The 22,671-nt window shown below is 36.8% G+C and overlaps 2 protein-coding genes and 1 pseudogene across 2 annotated transcripts; 2 read left to right on the top strand and 1 right to left on the bottom strand.

Annotated features, from left to right (window-relative positions):
- Nucleotides 1-6,006: 6,006 nt before the first annotated feature.
- On the bottom strand, nt 6,007-6,138 carry LOC113276748 (annotated as a pseudogene).
- Nucleotides 6,139-6,272: 134 nt separating this feature from the next.
- On the top strand, nt 6,273-8,964 carry LOC113275906 (protein NEN1-like). The gene is made up of 6 exons (XM_026525483.1): nt 6,273-6,720; nt 6,807-6,964; nt 7,155-7,201; nt 7,583-7,646; nt 7,761-8,455; nt 8,549-8,964. Exons 1-6 carry the CDS (start codon nt 6,441-6,443, stop codon nt 8,781-8,783), a joined length of 1,479 nt encoding a protein of 492 aa, XP_026381268.1. The 5' UTR covers nt 6,273-6,440; the 3' UTR covers nt 8,784-8,964.
- A 710-nt stretch (nt 8,965-9,674) lies between these two features.
- Nucleotides 9,675-10,574, top strand: LOC113272692 (Werner Syndrome-like exonuclease). Its single transcript, XM_026522494.1, has 2 exons — nt 9,675-10,010; nt 10,092-10,574. The coding sequence occupies exons 1-2, from the start codon at nt 9,675-9,677 to the stop codon at nt 10,467-10,469; spliced, it is 714 nt and encodes a 237-aa protein (XP_026378279.1). The 3' UTR covers nt 10,470-10,574.
- The last annotated feature ends 12,097 nt before the right edge of the window (nt 10,575-22,671 follow it).

Raw genomic sequence — 22,671 nt, 5'->3', positions numbered from 1 at the left:
AGTGAATCAAATCGTTTTTGCTTCGGTTGTGTATTGTATAATTATATAAGATTTATACAATTGAACAACTCTCTAACTAGTTCATTTGAGTCATTTGAACTAGTTATGGTGAAGAAGAATATGGTTGATATGAAAGTGCTCATATGGCTAACCATTTGGTTAACTACTGTTGAACCAACAAATGTACATGTTTGGGTACGGTTACACAAACCTAAAATCGTGCATTTCATTTGTGTGTAACAATCTAAGTTTTCGATCCAACGGTTGAAAGATATTAGCATGAACCTAATCAGGTTTTCATCTAACGGTGAGTATTGAATGCTTTGTTACTAAGCTAACATTGATTGCAAACCCTGATTTGAAAGACTATATAAGGGAGAACTCTAGCAACTGGGAAACCTAATCCCCACACATCCTGTGTGATAGTAGTTGTATAAGCTAGAGTCGATTCTACTTTAACCTTAGGTTTCTTCTCGAGACCCTGTAGGTTAACGACTTGAGGACTTCATTGGAATTGTGAAGCCAGACCGATACTACTTTCTTGTAGTTGTGTGATCTGATCTTGCTGATTCTATCGTGTTGAGTACAATCGTAACGATTGGCTTGAGATTAATATCTTTGATAGGAAAGATATAAAAGTAGTCACAAACATCTTCGTCTCATCGTTTGTGATTCCACAATATCTTCTTTCGCCGCGTCGATTAAGATTATTGTGAGGTGATTGATAATACTAGGTTGTTATTTGGGAATATAAATCCGAGCTATCAATTGGTTCCTGTTCACCTTGATTTATCAAAAGACGGAACAAAACTTGTAGGTATTTCTGTGGGAGACAGATTGATCTATTATTGTAGACTTTTCTGTGTGATACAAATTTGTTTATTAAAGTCTTCCACTTTGGGTCGTAGCAACTCTTAGTTGTGGGTGAGATCAGCTAAGGGAATCAAGTGCGTAGTATCTTGTTGGGATTAGAGACGTAAGGAGTGCAACTGTACCTTGGATCAGTGTGAAATTGATTGGGGTTCAACTACAGTCCAGACTGAAGTTAGTTTGTAGTAGGCTAATGTCTGTAGCGGCTTTATACAGTGTGTGTTCAATCTGGACTAGGTCTCGGGGTTTTTCTGCATTTGCGGTTTCTTCGTTAACAAAATTCTGGTGTCTGTGTTATTTCTTTTCCGCATTATATTTTTTTATATAATTGAAATATCGCATGTTGTGCGTTAGTTCAATCAATTAGAATATCCAACCTCTGGTTGTTGATTTACATTGATTGACACTTGGATATTGGTCTTTAGTACCATCCAAGTTATCTCTCTTATATTTAATCAGACTCGCATATTTCTATTTTCTTGAGTAAGGATTAAATCGAGAGATCGAGATATTATAACTCTTTGATATACTTTATTAAGATTGAGTCTAGTTGATTCTCTTGAAAGTATTTTGGAGTTAGTCCATACAGATTGCTAATGGAAATATTGGGTGTGGTTGTTTTACCCCAGGTTTTTCAAACTACGATCCGTGTTTGATACTTTCAAGGTACGGAAAAGGGTACACACGCATCCGCAATGAGTCACAACATTAGTGGTCCAGCACCTTGTCGCTTATATCATCTAATTCGGAGGTGATTATAAAATTTTGGTAACTCATATCATGCGGCTCGACATTACGATGCAAGAGATGATTGTTACCATACTTGATGAAGTAGTTGCATTCCCTGAAAGCTCATACTTCCTATCAAGACATTCGACGTTTGCTTGCACATATTACGAACTGGGCATAGCCATGAAAGAAATCTAAATGATGTGCAAGTTAGGGGATCTTGCATAAGACACTTGTATCACCAAGGATAATGCAAGGTAAGAATGGCATGAGCCTGGGTGGTGCACTCTTGGTACATGCAAGACCACTGCACGCATTCATCTCAGGGACGAAGCAAAGTAAAAAAGAGAAATAGCCTTGCAATGGCCTATGTGAAAATCCAAGGCATAACTTATGCATGGACAGGACTCGGATTTCAGTGATGCATACAAATAACATCTATGTTATCCTTTACGGTCTTGAACTCCTTGTAGAATAAGGGAAAGTTGGAACGGTGAGAAGCTTCTTATTGAATAATATGTTTAAGGCATCATTCTTGCAAAGGCAAGTCGACGTGCATTTTCCTGTTAGAGGTGAAGCTTTACAGCCCGGCCACTGGCATCAGAGTGGCGCAAAGTGGGGTCATTTCTTGCGCGGCGTCGCTCTGCAGACATGATTTTCCGGTATGTTGCCCTAGTAATCAACCAGATTCCTTTAGCATTCCATAAATTAATGGGAATGTTTAATCTCTTGCATCTACTGTTCAATAAATAGATGCCAATGCCCTTTAAGAACAACCTATTAGACATAAGAATATACCCCAAATATTTATGCAGAGGATCTTATCTTCCTCAATATCAAACTCAAAAATGGAAATTGTATTTTCATGCAAAGTGAATCGAAATTCTCCTTTGAGTTTCCAAACCTTTTTCGTAGCTTCTTCCAAAGTTGAAGGATAATTGACGACCAACTAAGAAGCTAAGAATAAAATTTTCACATACCTTAATCTCATTTTCCACATCTGACGCAGAGATAACCAGAATCTTCTTACTATTAACTAGTTGTGGTTTGAGGTACGACAACTTGGTTACTCTATTTGCAAACCTGGTTATTCGGAAACAGTGATCTCCAATTTTCCATCCCTTGGGTTTTCAACTGAAACCCCATTCTAAACCTCCAATTCAGCAATATCTCCTCCTGAAACTCCGCCAAGAACTGGTAAATCCTCTAAGGAATAAAAGAAGAAATTCGAGAAAGAATCAAAAGAAGGTTTAAGGGAACAATGCAGGGATACATCAAACTCTAGAAAGTCAAGGGAAGAATCCCCATGGTCAAAATCGTTCATCCAAGATCAAACAAGATTTTTTTAAACGCTCCATGCTCAAGCAGTGCAAATTTTTTTTTTGTTGAGAATTAGTCTTATATTAAAAAAACCAACTAGATGATTAAAAGCTCATTAGAGTTTGCCCTAGACAGGGATATGTCTCCAATAATCTCCTAAATCACCAACTTCAAAAGAAAAACATGAAGCGTAAATGTTAAAACTTCGGAAAGAACTAGATTTACATATGTTGCCTCATTAAAACCTTGACAAGGAAAACCCATAGTGGTAAAACCCTGATGAAGGAAAGAGTACAACTGTCCGAAAAAAAAGTAACAAAATTAAAACTACCTAAAGAGAAAAAATTACATTCATAAGTCCTAATGATTGTAGGAATTTTTCGTTCTCCCTCGGTACCCAATGAGCTGTCTTCTATAGATGGCAATATGTATGTCGCCACAAGCAAGTTGTAGAAATTGAGCGTCTTCACTCGCGATAAAACTATCAAAGTATGGTCCTAATCCCTTCTACCAATATCAATACTAATAGAAGTTTCACGATGGCTTGTATAGTATAGAGAATTCGTCCTCTTGAAGTTCTAGAATGATGGTTTAACAGTTTCTGCAACCATTGTATCTCTGAAGAAATAAAAGTAGATGACTCGCGATTTGTAAAACCGGACCAAAATAATACATGGACAACCATGATTTTAACATCATGTTATTTCACAGGAGCATTGATAATTCCTAGAAAATAAGAATTAACCATGTATAATAAAACCAAATTCTAATACTTTATATAGATATGATAATGCCAGGAAAGAAGAACAAATGAAACTAAAAAACCAATTGTACATGATGATTTAACGCACTAAACTTTTTGAAATTAGTTTCCCGAATACAATAACTAATTTAAGGAATAAGTAAGACTACTATTGCCAACTGATAACAAAGTAAAAACTTAAGCTAATCTTCTGCACCAAGGGAAAGGGGTCCTAAATCAAACAACTAGCAATGTACAAAATGGTTATAAACTTAAAACACTAGTCGTAAAAAAACACAACTAGCTAAAAAAAAACAATGTAAGGAAATTTACTTAAGATCAACTAACTGTATAACAATATGTAAAGTACTTAGCTAGATTATTTAAAACCAAAGATTACAACTGACTTGTAGTCACGAGGATACTCTGAAACGAGTTAAAAAAATTAATACAAAGATATAGCATAATAGGAAATAGGAATGAGCCTTCTAACCAAATTCCTCAAATTCCTTGAGAAAGTATACTAGTGAACTTGATATGTATTCATCAGAGATAGGAAAAAAAAAACTAAAAACTGAAATTTTGAGAAGAGAGTGACAAAAAATGGCCCATGTATAGGCGGCCACTCAAATATCGAGGATCGGGCCCTATTTTGCTTGTAGAGTTAAATCCCACTGGAAAAAAGACCTTCCTCAACTCACCAGAAAAGAAACCAAAAAAGTTTACAATCTAAATTACCAAAAGAAAATGATAAAATAAACACAAAGGGTTGTACCAGTAAGACTTTGGGTTTGTCGACTCAGTGGATCATGTTCTTGATCTGAGTTTCGTCAGGACAAAATGTGACAAATGAAATCTAAATAAGAGATATCCACCAAAAATCTAACTTATATTAAAAAAATACAACTAACACGAGCAGATAAGATTCCCCAAGAGTAAGTAAGAGGCATTACAACAATACTAGGAAGTCATATCAATTTTTAAAGAGATTTAAGACTAGTTCCTAGAAAATCCACAAGATACTAGCAATTATAAGCACACAACAAAAGAAAAAACAATATAACATAAGATGCATCAAGAATTCAAAAGTTGCACCAAAAGATACAAGCCACTAAACAAACCACTACCTAAGCTCTTTTTTTTTTTGGTCTCTTGTCAAGACCAAATTATTCCTCACTAAATTTAGAAAAGGGGATAAGAGAACAAGCAGTGCAATTTAGTCCAACCTATTGTTGTTGAAACTTTTACTTTTTTTAACCAACTAGGGCTAGCTCAGTTGGCTAGGGTCGAACTCTCAAGTTGTTAGGTCAGAGGTTCGAATCCCGCCGTGGATCGTGTCATAAATTAAAAAAAGAAAAAAAAAACCATTCCTGGATCAAAATTAGGAACCCATTCCTGGGTTCCAAAAGCCCGATCACCTATCATTGTAAGACATGCCCCCCAAACTCTTCTTTTAACATCTTCGTCATATCAGCATGATTCCAAAAAAAAAAAGACCTTGTTCATCGGTATTATCTGACATCCATCTATTAGATACAATTGTGCATGCAAATCCTTTTTCACGTCACCAAGCTTCACTTTATGTGAATCCAATCTACCAATCAATGAGATTATACTTCCATTTGTTCAAGACTTCTTCGTCATAGATATCATCAGACAACTCAACCGAAGGATATTTATCATATTCTCCAGGTTAATCCCGACATACATATTAACCCTAGTTGATTCATAACTTCCCTTTTATTTTGCAGCTCCTAGTTCTTTATTACTTAACCGAAGGATATTTATCATATTTTCCAGGTTAATTCCGTCATACATATTAACCCTAGTTGATTCACGACTTCCCTTTTATTTTGCAGCTCCTAGTTCTTTATTAGGTAACAATCTACCAACATCTTAAAACCTTGAATCACCGTTGTCAATGTTGAAAATTTTGAAAAAGAAAACATGAGAAGCTGAGGGAGATGCACAAATCCTAAATCACTCATAAAATATAAGAATTTTATTTGAGATTTGAGTCTTTTATTTTTAGATAATGTCAATAGGGTGTTTGGGTATACACTTAGAAGTTACTTTTCGATGGCTGAAAGTCGAAAAGTCAGAAGTCAGTTTGACAATATTATTTCAAACATCTACAAGCAGAAAAGTTAACTTTATGTGAAGCAAAATAGTTTTGCTTCTGACTTCTATGTGTGGAGACACAAAAATGCTTCTGCTTCTAGTATCCAAACGCCCGACAAAAACATAATACAAAAAAAAAATAGAAATTCATACCCTGAATAGTTAGGTGTATTATGTTAGTGAACCATATTAAAATTCACCTTACCAATGTCGGATGATCTTCTACGTTTTTCGTAATTTTTTTGTTTTTGTTTGAGGAGATCTTAGACGAGCACCCCTCCTTAGTGTGCAATGGAGGTGGCTAATCTAGGCCATGGACCTTCCTGATCATCCATAGACCCCGTACGGGTAAGCATACATTTTTCGTAGTTTGCTCATGTAAAAAAAACTTCTCGAATCGGGCCCGGGCTTAAAGTTTAGCCTTCTCTGTCGACCAAAGAATAAAAGATGACAAAACCTGGCATGTCTGTCACGTTTGTAGAACCCTCGTTGAAGTAACCTAGCAGAGAGGAATAGCATATTTACAGAAACAAGTTATTGGCGGGATGTTATTTACCCATCCAAATCCCAAACCCTTATTCATTTCCCCCAAATCTTCTTACTTTCTTAAATTAGATTTCTCTCATAAAATTTCTTCAAGTGTTAATTTAATTGATTGATGGATAAGATGGAAGAAAGATCAGAAATAGTATTCTTTGATGTAGAAACAACAATTCCATTTAGAGCAGGTCAAGGTTTTGCATTATTGGAATTTGGTGCTATTTTAGTATGCCCCCAAAAACTAGTTGAGCTTGAAAATTATTCAACTCTCATTAAACCCAGTGATCTCTCTGCTGTTTCTGCTAATTCTGTTAAATGTAATGGTATTACTAGAGATGCTGTTTCTGTTGCCCCTACTTTTCTTGATGTTGCCGATCAAATTTATGACATCCTTCATGGTAAAGTTTTCATTTTTTTTTTGTTATCTCTTTAGGTGTGTTATTAGTTTGTTGATTTTTATTTTGATTGTTATTTGATTTTGTAGGAAGGGTTTGGGCTGGTCATAATATCTTGAGGTTTGATTGTGCTCGAATCCGAGAAGCATTTGCGGGTATCGGTCGTTCACCACCGGAGCCGAAAGGAACAATTGATTCGTTGGTGTTGTTAACCCAGAAATTTGGGAGGAGGGCAGGAAATATGAAGGTGAATTTTGATGCTGCTTATTACATGTTTGTTTTATATTCAATTGAAGTTATTGCCTTTTAAGTATGTGGAGAATTTGTGTTATGTTCTTAAAGAGGTGTTCAGTTATTGTTTGAAGTCTGAAAGGAAGAATGATAATCAAGTTAGTTTTTAACACTTTGTACATTTGGGTTTGTGTTTTTTTATGCAGATGGCGACCCTGGCGACGTATTTTGGGCTTGGACAACAAACACACAGGTAGCCATTGTGTTCTCTTTCAGAAATAGATTTAGGGTTGCTTTCTTTAAGTACGTCACCAATGTTCTAAATCAGCATTGAGCCCTTCCTTATCTTGCTATAGTGGTTTGGTGCATGAACTATGCGTTTTTAGGTTGTCAAGTGCACAAATTTAGTATGCTGAACGTAGGTTTATTCTTCACCCATTGTTAATCAATACTGCAAAGAAAGATACAAATGAAAAGCAAAAAGAGGTCATGTTATGCGATGAGGCAACCATTGAAAAAACGTTTGATTGATGTTGATAGTGGACCGGAGATATTGAAATTAGCAGCATTTTAGGTTTTAGTTTGTAATTAGACGAATTTGCAAAATGCATGTTGAACGTTGTTGATGTATCAGGAGCTTGGATGATGTTCGCATGAACCTCGAGGTTCTTAAGTACTGCGCCACAGTCTTATTCTTGGTAATTTTTACTGGCTTTAAATTCTCTGCTAATTCTGTTTTGACAACTAGCTGTGCAGTTGTCTCTTTGGACATCTGGTTTCTGGTCCAGTACTAACTTATATAAATCTTATAGGAATCGAGTTTGCCGGATATACTTGCAAATGGTTCTGTTTCTCCAAGTACAAGAAGCCGCAGTAATGGAAAAGCTTCTCCTGAAGGAAGAACCTTTAATACTAATAGCCCCTCTTCAGTTCTGGTGCCAATGAGTCATACATCCCCTTTGATTGGGAACATTCAGGCTGAGCCTCTCAATCTAGTTGAAAGAAACTTAACCAACCCAGACCCCTTCAACATGAGCCTTCTTATTGATCAAGTCATAGCGGCACCTCTACAACAGGATGCAACTATGGGAGAAAAGTCTGACCTACCAGATCATAAGATGTTTTCTAATGGTATTCCGTCTGAGGGTTGTAGCGGCTATGCAGGGTTTTTAGAACCTGATGAGGTATCATTGGCTTTTATTAAAGCATCTTTTTACCAATTGTATCGAGGGACTCAAAAAATACAACTACTCCACAAAGACATTTTATTACAGCTGTGCTGTTCAAAGCTGAGAGTCCGATTTGGTATTAGTACAAAGTTCCTGGACAGCGCTGGTCGTCCGCGATTGAACATTGTCGTGGACAGTTCTCCTAGCCTATGTAAAGTTCTTGATGATTGTGACCATCATGCACAAATGTTGTTCGCGGAATCGGGTAGCAACTCTGAATGGAGACCTGTTGTTATGAGAAAGAATAGCTTCTTGAACTCGCCAACTGTCCGCCTTCAGTAAGTTTTTACATTTATGAGCTTGTTTTATTCTGTTTCATGCACTTATTTGATTGTTATGAATTGCATTTGTTGTTTTCTTTGTGCCTACAGCATACCAACAGTAACAAATGGGGATATTGCCATTTACGCTACTGAGATATACCACAAAGAAACTGCTGGAAACCCTCAGAGAATTGTGTTTAGCAAATTTGATGCTACAGAGTTAGACTCTTTATTTACTCCAGGAACATTTGTTGATGCATTCTTCTCTTTGGATGTATATGACTATCAGCAGTCTGCAGGTATTCGTCTAGTGGCAAAAAAATTGATCATCCACTCTAAGTAGTTGTTGTAACTTGTAAATAAAAGAAAAGCTTCACTGAGAAAACAGCTCAACTTGTTAATTGGATGTCGGCCAGGTTTCTCTTATTCTTCTGCATCTTTTCTTCGCTATTCCATTTCTGTCAATTGATGTTAGTCAATATATAATATTCGTTATCATGCTTTGCTGCTTGTGTTTTTTATTGCATGATTCTTTGGATGGTGCATCACTGCATCTCTTATGTTTAGCCCCTCTAGCAGTTAGACGTGAGACTTAGGGATCACTGTTTATACTTTTGAATGGTCTAATCCAGGTGTATGGAGACAAATTTTATTATTTTCCCTCAGTTTTGTTAGCCTGCTATTTAAATTTTGAAGCCCCGTCACGAGAGACTGAAGGGTTAATATTTGATTTGGTTATTGGAGCTAGTACCATGTTCCACTTCCAAATCAGGCCGTTTTAATCAACTGGACCAGATTTGGTTTACTAAGTGCTGTTTGAGACATCAATTTGTTAACACCCGGCTGAGCCGGTTAGGATATCAATTCCCACAACTTGTATTGATTAATTTGGGAAATTTCCTATTATCTTCTTCTTCTTCTCCTCCTCCTCCTTCTCCTCCTCCTTCTCCTCCTCCTCCTCCTCCTCCTCCTCCTCCTCCTCCTCCTCCTGCTTCTCCTCCTGCTCCTCCTCCTCCTCCTCCTTCGGTTTTTCCTTTTTCTGGGGGAGTCTCTAAATAGTTCCCTTTCCTTATTCCGGTTTGTATTGGTTTCCTTGGTTAAACTTGAAACTAAATTTTGCACTAGACTCGGCTATAAATACAAAGATGATTTTTAAAGGTTGAATGTCTATTCTTCTCGTAGTCATTCATTCCTTTGTTCCCTGGCTTAAAGTAGTTTCTTTCACAATTCCATCATGGCATTAGTTCACCAGCCAATACCCCCATTTGTTACTTCGAGATACAACAAGAGTAATACTGCCAGTAGCAGTAGCAGCAATGGTGTCAACACACGTATTAGAGAGCTTGATGTTTCTCAAACCACACATCATACTTACATGGTCAGTTTTTACAACGATCGAATCTATACAGTCGTAACCCAGACTGCTTCGATCGTCGACGAATGGATATCGAAAATCTACTATGACTTCCATGATAAACTTAATAATTTGGTTGTGGGTCTGGATTGCGAGTGGAGGGTAAACTTTGAGAAAGGTGGTACTCGGAATAAGATAGCTGTATTGCAACTTTGCGTGGGTCACCAATGTCTTATATTCCAGTTCGCATGTCGTGATTACATTCCTGCGTCACTTCACGAGTTTCTTAATAATTAGAAATTCATATTTGTTGGAGTTGGAGTTGGAGTTGGAGTTGCTGAAGATGGCGATAAACTTTTTGAAGATTATGGATTATCAGTTGCAAGAACAATTGATCTTCGAACATTGGCCGCAGAAAAACTGGATTTTGAAGAACTTGAGGGGACTGGTTTGAAGGGTTTGGCATTTACGGTTCTAAGGCGAGATCTACCAAAGCCGAAAAATGTTACATTAAGTAGATGGGATGCGAGTTTATTAACATATAGACAGATACAATACGCATGCTTAGATGCTTTTGTTTCGTTCAAGTTGGGTATTGTTTTGATGCGTGGGTTTAAGGGAAATCTCTACCACTTGTTTCAGTACAGTAGGAACCAGAGGTATTATATAGATTAGTTAGAAGGATTTTTAAGCAGTTGAAGTTTGATAAATTTTCTATTATATAGATTAGCTAGAAGGATTTTTAATCAGTTGAAGTTTGATAATATTTCTATGAATTTATTATTCGTTATTTTAATTTTTCTTTTTCTCCTACTTTTTTGTTGATTAAATTTCTCTATCAGTAATGCTAGCTCAGTTGAAAATAACCAAATCATTGCTTTCGGCAAGCTTTGTACCTTTTCCGGCTAAAAATATCACACCTATACTTCCGAATTTACAGGCTAAACTAAGACAAAAAAAAAAAAAAACAAACAAACAAACAATTGGAGATGCAGGGTATCAACCCCTGTATGGCCGCACATCCTGCATGGAAGAGTGTTCTAACATGTGAGCTACATAATCCTTCTAATCTGCTATGCACCAGATTTAATTATCCTGGCTAAACTGGGGTATACCCAGATTAATTGGAGTATACCTAATGAGACAAAATCTGGATCATTTTGAAGCAAAACAAGCCACCTATTAATTTTGTATTTTCTAAATGGGTAATATATCCTTGTTTAATTAACACTAAAAAATTTGATTAACTTAATTAACTGAGTTTAGATTAAAACTTATGAAATTATGAATTCAGTAGATTAAACCTTTTGTCTTATGAGTTCGATCAAAAATTTCGGTTCCGAAAATGTAAAAAGTCGGCAAGGTCAATGATTGAATATGGTTGCGACTAACTTTGGTCGGCAATGTCAATGATTGAATATGGTTGCGACTAACTTTGGTCGGCAAGGTCTACGAATGAAGAAAACTCCGACTATCTTGGGTCGGCTATCTTATAGTCGGCATATAAATATTTCCTACAATACCGGCTATTATATAGTCGGCATATAAATATGTCTTACTCTGCCGGCTGACTAATAGTCGGCAGACAAAAAATTTCTAACATTGACGGCTGTCGAATAGACGTCAATATAACCTTGCCGACCTTTAGTTATACCCAACAAAAAACAAAATATGGGAAGATGTAATTCACTTTGTTCATGCAATTTTTGTTACTATATTGATTGAAACATAAAACCTAACTCCTTGTCGTTGGAAAAACAAATGCACCTAACATGTGCATCAAGCCTTTGAACCCCTAGGCGACCCTAGTGGACGAGTTATAGTCTCGCGAGGGTTTACATAGAGATCTACCCACAAAACCTACACTAAAACCATCAATCTTCGTCGGAGGAATCCCAGTCCGATCCACCCTCCATGAAGTCCGGGGCATATTCCGGGATTTTGGATACCATGAATTGATAGCTTGCATCGAATGCGAATGCTTCCCTCTTTTCCTCCAAGTAGCGCGCTTTATCGAATGCGAATACCTCCCCCTTTTCCTCCAAGTAGCGCGCTTTGACGACTTCATGCTACAAAAACAAAACACAAACTTACTTTGTTAGTGGTGTTTAGTAGGAAGATCAAACAACATGGATTACGTAAAATAAACCACAAAAATACTTACAAATTGTTCAATGGAGTAGCTAAAGTGGGTAGCGTTCAAAATCCGTTTTTGGATAGCTAAAAAAGCAAGTATCCATTTTTGATGACTAGGTGTCTATCATGCACGTTGAACACTTCTTCCATTAGGATTCCCAAACTCTTGCCTATATTTGTTGTATACCCTAGCCCAAAAGGTTACGACATCCACCCTTACGGAGGACTGATTTCTAACCCGAGTTTCCGCATACCATGCTTTGGTGATGGATAGATTTTCATTTGAATCAAATGATGTCATTGTTGTATGTAGAGGTATTGGGAGAGTTAGATGGGGTATATGATGATATGAGATTTGGAGAGTATATGCAAATAGGTGTGTGTTGTTTTGTAGAGAGAACTAGTGTATTTATAGGATGGTGTCCAAATTTGGATGTTATGGTAGTCAATCAATGCAGTTGTACTTGCAAAAATTTGAATTTTGAACTTGCCGCCTAGGTTACTGTTTCCCTAATATGCCGACTAACACACCGCCGGTAGGGTCATCATTTTATAACACTGCCGACCTTATGATTTTAGGCATCAGGATAAGTTCATTTTCTTCTACATATAGTCGGCAAGGTATTTGGTCATTAGAGTGCCGACTTTTATACAGTCGGCAGGATCATAATTTTATAACCCTGCCGACCTTATGATTTTAGGCGTCAGGAGAATGTCATTTTTTGCTACACATAGTCGGCAGGGTCGATAATTTAATACATTTCCTACTGTTATATCGTCGGCAAGGTATTAATTTTCTTACCTTGCCGACCCTGGTAACTACACCACTTGTGCTGTCAGGGCCGGAAGTCTGGCAGTTCACAACCTTCTGGCCCTGGTTTAGTCGGCAGTGTAACTTAACAAAACATTCACTCAAGACCCTGCCGGCTGAATTATTGAAACTTAACATAGCTAAACAAACCATTCATTCAACAACTAGAAATTCAACATTTGTCCAAAATAAGAAAACATGTCCCATAAACCATAAAAAAAAAAGTTTTCCCACCATTAACCTTAACATTTGTCTACCACAACATGAAGAAATAAACTAGAAATGCATTCATTCACGACGGCCCCATTTAGCATTTTCACGACCACCACTTCTACCACTACCACCACCACTGGTAGCCCTCTTTTTTTCAGCATTCATCTTGGCTTGTGCTTCACTCTTTAGTTCAGCATTAGCTTGCTGGAAAATTTGGTGGCATCCTCATTGTCAACATTGCTAGCATAGTCAATGTGCTTAGTTTGCTCTTCAACCGACAAAGGCTCTCCTCTTTCTCTCACGCAATACATCATCTTCACAAGGATCTTCAAAATCTTCTTCTATTTTCAATTAAACAACAAACAATTAATAGACTGATTCGATAATGTGATCTTAAAACAATAAGAGCAAGTCTAAAATACTTACAAAGTTCTTAAGACTTGTCGTTGGGTCTTTCGGTGGTATCTTCCTCGGTTGTTCAACAGTCTCATCCCTAATCACAGTAGGACAAGCAAAACCCAAGTAACACAACATGTAATCTCCACTAGCTTTATGACCTTCGATCACCTCGTCCAAAAGACTCGTATCGATGTTACAGTAACTTCTATTGTCCTAATGTTTAATCATTGGTGCCGGAGCGTAACGGACGTCAATAATTTTTTGGGACGTGCTGCAATCCTCCCTTACCACATTAAAGAACAGATCATCATCGAGATGAGGTACTTCTTGGATGTAACCCACTTGTCTGAAAACCCGATGTGAATCGTACATTGAAAATACTTGAGGGTAAAACAAGGGACCGTGGTATAATGAAACCTCATCTCTCATTTTGATTAAACCTTCATTTCTATTATCTCGATAAAGATCAAATATTACCTCATCCGCAGTCATCTTGTCCAAGGCGACTCGCATGTTGATAAGTTGTTGTGGCATATCCTTGTCTTGAGCACCGGTACAAATGTATCTCTGTCTTCTTGGCTTATTAATCGCAAGCTTCGTATTCACTTTGATGTGGGGGTTGGCTTTCAACAAAGTAAGGAAGTGCTCATATACCCAAACCTATACATACACAAAGTTTAGTAAGAATCTTATCTTATAAGCATTTTTCAAATATAAATGATTTAGACAATTGAATTATCTGGAAGAGACATAGATTTCCGTTAACTTGTTTAGTCAGTTCCCTTTAACCCTTTGTCAACTCATTGTTGAAGAAGGCAACCACCGCAGTACCCCAAGAATACATATGCATCTCATGTAAGGGATCCAATAGTTGAAGATACTTGGCATCGACCAAGCTTTCGGAACTGTCGGGGAAGATACCGTTGTCCAAGATGTATAGCAAATAAGGTGACGCAGTAGTATTGATTTTCACCATGGACACACTTCCTTCCTTATTATTGATGGTGGGTTTTAGTTCAGGGCTAGAAATGTAAAACCCTGTATTTAATGCGTCGTTATTCTGCAAAGAAACTGAGCCATTTAAAAGTGATGAGTGCCCAGGCCTCTTTACTTATATGTGTATTGAGAAAGTCAGTATAGTTGTATATAAAATTTATCCAGAATGGTGCGTGCAGCAACAATCCAAAATATTCTATAAACTTTATCTCCTGCATGTATTACTCACTAATACATGGCCTATCGAGTATACATTCTAGGCCATGTTTCCTAGCCGAACTCTTGATGTTGACATGACATGACAATTAATGTTCGCTCGCATCTGAGTAACATGAATTTCCCGAAGTTTCAAGATCAAGATGTGCATGGAAGTACTCAATTAGAGGCACGCAAAGTTATGCTTCTCTCTGAGACATAATTAGTGATTTTGTATGAACACACAAAATTCACCAGAAATTAATTTATTTTTTGTCATCCCACAAAATTCAATCTTTCTAACCTAATTTTATTTACACAAATTAGGTCTTTTTTGCGGCCTGCGCAATATCTCGAACCCTATTGGTCGAGACCAAACTTAGTCAAGCTAAGAAATTGATCCGCCATAGACTAGTAGGATCAAAATCCTACGAAAAGTAGAAAACAAGAAAAAAAGAGAAACTGCAGCAAATAAAGGTAACATCAAAAGGAGGCGCTGCCCGTGGCCGACCGGCTACTCCCCATATTACTGCCTACTGGCCCCTTTTTCTCATCAGCCAATCAAATTTCTTTAAATGCGCATCAAACACTTTTGATTAAAAGTGGAAGTTGGCTAGTTGCACGCTTAATTACTTAAGGAATTAAACATAGGCTGCCCATGTCAGTCTCAAAACGATCACGACCATACGTTTTGGCCATCCAATTCGACGATCTTAGCCTTCTCCCAGCGCGGCCAGACAAGATCCATGATACTCATTGGCATGCCCACTTTTATTCCAACCAATCGGAATTCTTATAGCATGCCGACAACAACCCTAACCGCAAGACAAAATTAGGCCGGATGCGCGGATGAAAAAGAGTTCAAAGGAATTAAGACCGCATATGGCGGTCTTACATCGATCGTGGCCGTCCAACTTCGCCGGCCAAATTGACCGGACTAAATTAATTCCAATCAACGGGAAAGGAGCGGACATGCTCACCAGCAGCCCGGCTATAACCCTGGTTGATCGAATTACTCCCTGCCTGCGGCTAACACCTAAAACCGCTAGCACAAAACAGGTTGGCCACACGGCCATAACAACCTCATGACGACCAGCGGCAACACACTATTGACGCAAAATGATCTCGGCCGTCCAACTTCGCTAGCCGAATCGACCGGCCTAGATCTAATTTTAGGCGACCAATAAGATGTCGTCGTGATCACCGGTCATCCCTCTTCCATGAGGACTGATCGACCAAGTCACGACCTACCTGTACGGCTGCCCAAAGGTGGATATTCGCGCTGCCTACAAAGGTCTTGAATGAATTCAACGACATCCAACAACTGCCGAAAATCATCTTGGCCACTCAGTTTGGCAAGCCGATTTAACTAGTCTAGATTTAACTTGGGCCGACCAATATGATATCAAAATGGCTATCAGCCATCACACTCTTATAAGGACCGACCGGCTCACCTTTGGCGCACGCGAATAGCTCCTGGTAGCTTCCTGAAGTTGGCCGGTCATGCTCCTTTTAAGATATTAAGGTCCGCGACTAATTTAAACGAGCTTTATACAACAATGCTTTATGAGCATCGATTATTTGAGCTGTTTGATGATCGAATTTTATATAGTGGTAAATAGAGTTGTCATTCACTCGGACTTGATGGGATTGATTTTAAGAATTAATAAAAGAAAATAAAAGAAAAATATATACAAAATATTGTCACAAGATGAAGAGAGTTATTGGGACTAGGATTTCGTCGAATTCATAACATTGGGTTCCATTTATTTATTCTCAACAATTAAAGCTCAATAAATAAAATTAACATGGACTCTGATTTTTCCAAGGTAGATTCTCAAAAGATTAGTTGTAAATCCTAAGCATGATGTATCAAAACATTTAAGCTAAGCATACCTCATCAAATTAAATGACAACCAATTAATTCAAATCATATTTCAATTAAAATTAATGAAAAAGTCTTAAAAGAATTAAATAATTTTACTCATGTATGAAATTCGTCTTCCTCCGTTGTCCCAGTGTTGGGGATTAGCTCATCACGTCGAAAACACACTTAAAATATTTATTCATGGCTCAAAAAGTGGTTTACAAATGATGAAAATGTGAGAAAGTTATTAAAGCAGTGATTTTCTTTTATCTCCAAAAACCCACCAAAATGTGCTCTCTAGCTCTCTATTTATACACACAAATACACATAACTCAAATATATTCTTCCATAACTCCAAAATCTTCTTCTTTTTAATTAAAAATATCTTCAAGAATTTTTCCTTCTCTTTATTCTATATATGTCTTTACTAAACCCATAACTTCTTTAATTCGCGGAATAAAATCCAAGATAAAATCTTCTAAGGATATCTTTCTTGTTTAATACAAGATAACTTTCTTTTTCTTCAAAACTTCATGTTTGTAAGCCAAGAAGATATTCTTATTTTAAAGATAATAAATCCTTTACCGTTGAAACCAAATTTCCCGCCAATTTTTCTTTTCAAATCAAAGAAGAAGATGGAGCCCTCTTAACCAGTAATGGGGTGCGATTAGCAGTTGGCTCCCTTGGGTGCCTCTTATCATTCAGGTGCCCCTTTTCCAAAACTGAGAGTCCGAATAACATGTGTCCTCCGGGTGCCTATACCAACTTTTCGAGCCGAATTTTCCCAAAATGTTTATTTTCCAAAATTACCTACAAACACATAAAACACCATAATAAGTAGAAAATCGAGTACCAACAATACTGAAAATTGAGGACAATTCGGTCACAAAAATGTGTCTATCAAATACCCCCAAACTTATTATTTTCTAGTCCTCGAGCAAATCTAATCTAGAAAAATAAAAATGACTACACTTAGCACGTGCAACAAGCCGTTAAACCGCTAGGGTTGTCTCCGAAGGGTTTACCAGAGGTGTACCCACAAAACCTTTACTCCGGACCCTAGCTATCTACGCAAAACCTTGGAAGGCACTAAAGAATCTCCTTGGTTGTCATACTCTCATTGACTACAGGAGGAAGTACCCTGATGCGAAATTCCAATTGTTGTACACGAGTTTGCACTCAAGCATTCTAAAATTCATATAAGTGACAGAGTTCTACTCAGATAGTTTCTGTATATCATAACTGGAGTCAACCAATCACATGGAAAGATTAAGAAGATGGATGTAGAGAAAAACATAGATGGTTTTGATGTTGACTAAGGTGAACCTATCCTAATGACTGAGATACTGGTCTGACTAATATCAACACAGCTGGCATATACAAGGGAACCAGCGGGTTATAATCCTAACTCTAGGTCAACACAACTGGCATATACAAGGGCTCCAGTGGTCGACTTTATTGAATTTATTCCGGTTGGTTTGATGGTCTGGTCTTTTTTTTTTTTTTTTTTTTTTTTTGTATCTCAATCACTCTATTTCACGGTTTTCACCCAATCACTTATAAGAAAATAAAAAGAAAAGGTGAAAAGGATTCAACGAGATATGGCGAAACTACCATGTTTTTTTTTAAAAAAAATTCTAATACCTGAGCTCTGTGCTTTTATGAATAGACTCTTTAGATGTTTCCATCTAATCAGATTGGTTCCTCAATTCCTATAACCAAGATGCTTCCATCCACTTAGATTGGTTAGTGCCATCCTTAATAAACATAAATTTCTAAGCTCTGGAGTTTATTTATTGCAACTAAAAAGTTTCTCCCATACCCCCAAACTTAAATCTAACATTGTCCTCAATGTTCTAAAGATAAAATTAAAACCATATGAACAAGGAGAAACTGTTACCATTTGAAGCAAAAGAGTTAAGGAAAGATATAACCGTATTGCATGAGATTGGGTTACCTCCCAAGAAGTGCTAAGTTTAAAGTTTTCAGCCAGACTAAGAAAGGATTAGTCACCTTATAGAATCATAAAGTAATAGCCGGAATAACTGCGGATCACGAAAACCAAATAGAGCTATCACAAGTAAAAATAATTTGCACCATGCCAAGAAAGTTAACAAATAAAGCACACCCTTGTCTAGTTTCCTGTTTTAGACAACTACATCTAGCTGTGGTTCAGGTTCAGCTTCTATAACTGGGTCTAGATAACATATTTTCCTCTGTTGCATTTCCTAAAAAGTTAGATCCGAATGTTCAGGTTCTAGAGTCTCAAATAAAAACTTAAAAGCACATAAAAATAACCTAAATAATTTCGGATCCTTAAAGTCAATCAAATTTGACTTACACAACTGACCACAAAGAGAGTGGTGGTCTTCCTTAAACAAATATGTCGACCCTAATCTCCTAAAGTAATTAGGTTTAGTCTCGAAACTTAATATATGACACATTTGAATTTCATAAGTTCCCACAATTGGAAAAAAAAATTGGTGGGAAAACAAAGTCAATCGAGGTATCGTAGCCTGGGTTAACCACATCATTCAAAGGATGGGTTTCTAACAACTGAACTTCTTTCTGAACATCATTAGGTTCAGGAAAACGTGTATGAAGATAATCTTGTAAAATGGTTGAGGCATATATGTTAAGTTCCAAGTGAGGGACCTTTGTAAGAGTTAAAGCACATGGAGAATAAAAATCACCCCCAAACTTAGAGTTTTCAGTGTCTCTATAAAGACTAGTCACAACTTCCCTAGTTTCAAGGTCATCAGATTCCTGAAAATGGTCAATTGATTCTTCTAAGTCAGGTACATCCTCACTCATATCTACGATTTCATTTTGTTTTTCTAAGACTAATGTTTCCAAATCGCTAGACTCGAAAACAATATTCTCAGGATAAACCCGCTCCTCTAAACTATCATCGCCTTCGTAATCAAAAGGAAATACTACATCATCTAAGGAAGTCTTATCTTTAGTCAAATCCTCTTCCTTTTGAATAGGTGAATAATTATTAAATTATTTGGATTTGAACTAGAAATAATATTATCATTATAAAGCTCAGTTGGAGTAACAAATTCCTGATCACTATGCCTAAATATTTCAGATTCTTCATCAACACTATCCTCATCATAATCATAATAACATGAAAATGGTTGAACCTCATGTAAATTATTGCTTCCAATTCTATCCTTGTCATCTTGATTATGTAAATAAAAAATTTCCTCACTTTCAAGGTTGATTTTTGAAGCAATGTATTGGCAATTCAGTGTAATTCGAGCAATTCTTTCTTCCGTCTCTAACTCAAGCCTACGTGTTGACTCAGCAAACTCACGTGTTGACTCAGTTAACTTACATGTTGACTCAGCTAACTTCCTGAGGTTATCTTCTAAATAAGGTTCACTCATTGTTACAGTTCTTTCGTCTATAACTAAGTCATCTGTGTCCGCTGACTTATGTGTCGACTCATGTAACTTACGCATTGACTCGATTATTTTACGTGCCTTATCTAGAGAAGATGAATTATAGGAATTTTGATCATATGACCGGTATTCATGTGAATAGTAATTGGGATCACCATGGTAAGAGCCATAATATTCAAAAGGTTGGCATTCCAACCACTATTCACACTATGGTCAAAGTAATGTCCATTTTGAAAATCAGTCGGATATTCGTTGTATTAGCTATTGTAATACCAGTTCGACATTATCAACACAAAATAAACCCACTGACAGGGGGTTCGTGGGTGGATAGAGCCTTACCTCCCGTACCAGACGGGCGATGAACCATTAAAGTCGACTAAGGCCACCAACTCCAATGTCAGTGTACGAACCCGAGGGGCCGAGACGGTATCGTAACCGTCGTCCTTCCCTGCAACAGTTTTATTTAAATGAACCCTTCCTTAGGGTTTTTAAAAAAAATCATGTCCAATGTCCAAAAATAAAAAGAAGAAAAAAAATACAACAATAAAATCCTAATTACAGTTTCTAAAAATAAATAAAATAAAATACCTATACACAAAAATCTTCTTCTTCACTCCTTTTGGATTCCTCTTTTCTTTCCTTCTTTGGCTTCGCTTTTGTTTTCAGCACTTTCTCCCTTTTTCTTTAGCTCAACTCCAAATCTCAAAACAAACAAGAAATACCAAAGGCGTAAAAAAGAACAAAAATAATAAAAATAAAACCTAAAAACAAATCTATACACAAGTCTGCGTCGGCGGCGCCAAAAATTGATCGAATTTTATATAGTAGTAAATAGAGTTGTCGTTCACTCGGACTTGATGAGATTGATTTTAAGAACTAATGAACTAAAATAAAATAAAAATCTATACAAAATACTGCCACAAGATGAAGAGGGTTACTGGGACTAGGATTTCGTCGAATTCATAACATAGGGTTCGATTTATTTATTCTCAACAATTAAAGCTCAATAAATAAAATTAACATGGACTCTGATTTTTCCAAGGTAGATTCTCAAAAGATTAGTTGTATATCCTAAGCATGATGTATCAAAACATTTAAGCTAAGCATACCTCATCAAATTAAATGACAACCAATTAATTCAAATCATATTTCAATTAAAATTAATGAAAAAGTCTTAAAAGAATTAAATAATTTTACTCATGTATGAAATTCGTCTTCCTCCGTCGTCCCAGTGTTGGGGATTAGCTCATCACGTCGAAAACACACTTAAAATATTTATTCATGGCTCAAAAAGTGGTTTACAAATGATGAAAATGTGAGAAAGTTATTAAAGCAGTGATTTTCTTTTCTCTCCAAAAACCCACCAAAATGTGCTCTCTAGCTCTCTATTTATACACACAAATACACATCACTCAAATATATTCTTCCATAACTCCAAAATCTTCTTCTTTTTAATTAAAAATATCTTCAAGAATTTTTCCTTCTCTTTATTCTATATATGTCTTTATTAAACCCATATCTTCTTTAATTCGCATAATAAAATCCAAGATAAAATCTTCTAAGGATATCTTTCTTGTTTAATACAAGATAACTTCCTTTTTCTTCAAAACTTCATGTTTGTAAGGCAAGAAGATATTCTTATCTTAAAGATAATAAATCCTTTACCGTTGAAACCAAATTTCCCGCCAATTTTTATTTTCAAATCAAAGAAGAAGATGGAGCCCCCTTAACCAGTAATGGGGTGCGATTAGAAGTTGGCTCCCTGGGGTGCCCCTTATCCAAAACTGAGAGTCCGAATAACATGTGTCCTCCGGGTGCCTATACCAACTTTTCGAGCCGAATTTTCCAAAAATGTTTATTTTCCAAAAATACCTACAAACACATAAAACACCATAATAAGTAGAAAATCGAGTACCAACAATACTGAAAATTGAGGACAATTCGGTCACAAAAATGTGTCTATCATTTGCTTAAAAGCGATGCTTTATACGCATCGATTACAAACGATGTTTTATAAATATCGGTTTCACAAATAATTTAATTATTTGACCTAAAAAGCATTACACTCTATTTCTTGCGGCAAGTCTCATGACTTACAACATATGACCCACCACCTAGCTTGCGCGTGATTGGGTAAAATAGCTAGGTCTTGCCAGCAAGACCCACTCAGCAACTTGCTACATATTTTCCACGAAAATACTGGAGACGTCAAACATGTCACAAACTTGGGGATGTTCATCAGGGTATTGGTCTGGCGGTTTACAGCATGCGGCGCGCAACACGCCCATTGTAAGAAAGTGTCGGGAAAGGAGGACAGTTAGTGGCAGCAGAGAAGTAGTGGGTGTAAACCAACCTGTCTTCCCTTATAGTAAGACGTGGTTTTCAATATTTTTACACGATCCCCACTTCTCCATCACTCAACTACTTCCACTTCCTATGAGATCAGTGTGCATTCAACTATGACTTATATAAATAGGTTTTCAACCTATTTCAACCAACAACAGTTTTTGGTGATCAACACAGTATCCAGAAAACACCTAAGAACTTATAGCTTACATTCCGCAAGCAAGTTCTACATTCTGATACAAGTCATAAAATAACCACACCATAGCTTACATTTCGCTTCCCTCCCTAAGATCAACCCTTCTCCTTCATTTTGTGATCAACACAGTATCCCCTGGTGCAGTTTCATCCTGCAACATCATTGGTTAATACTTATTATATATCTTAAAAACAAATGATTTTAAGTTAGAAAGCGTATAGAAGATTTACCGGTTCATCAACCGTATCACTTGGGGATTTAAACTCGCCATTACTACATTCAGAAGTGCTTCTATCATCATCGCCAGA

This window comes from Papaver somniferum, chromosome 4 (genome assembly GCF_003573695.1).
Source record: "Papaver somniferum cultivar HN1 chromosome 4, ASM357369v1, whole genome shotgun sequence".
NCBI lineage: Eukaryota > Viridiplantae > Streptophyta > Magnoliopsida > Ranunculales > Papaveraceae > Papaver > Papaver somniferum.
The sequence above is the reverse complement of the archived record's forward strand: the minus strand, read 5'-3'. Positions and strand labels throughout refer to the sequence as shown.

Excerpts from the sequence above, each read along its gene's own strand:
- LOC113275906 (XM_026525483.1), top strand. The coding sequence starts at position 6,441 with ATGGATAAGATGGAAGAAAGATCAGAAATAGTATTCTTTGATGTAGAA. Across the intron at positions 6,721-6,806 it reads AATTTATGACATCCTTCATG|GAAGGGTTTGGGCTGGTCAT; the intron begins GTAAAGTTTTCA and ends TTGATTTTGTAG. Across the intron at positions 6,965-7,154 it reads GGAGGGCAGGAAATATGAAG|ATGGCGACCCTGGCGACGTA; the intron begins GTGAATTTTGAT and ends TTTTTTATGCAG.
- LOC113272692 (XM_026522494.1), top strand. The coding sequence starts at position 9,675 with ATGGCATTAGTTCACCAGCCAATACCCCCATTTGTTACTTCGAGATAC. Across the intron at positions 10,011-10,091 it reads TAGCTGTATTGCAACTTTGC|AAATTCATATTTGTTGGAGT; the intron begins GTGGGTCACCAA and ends CTTAATAATTAG.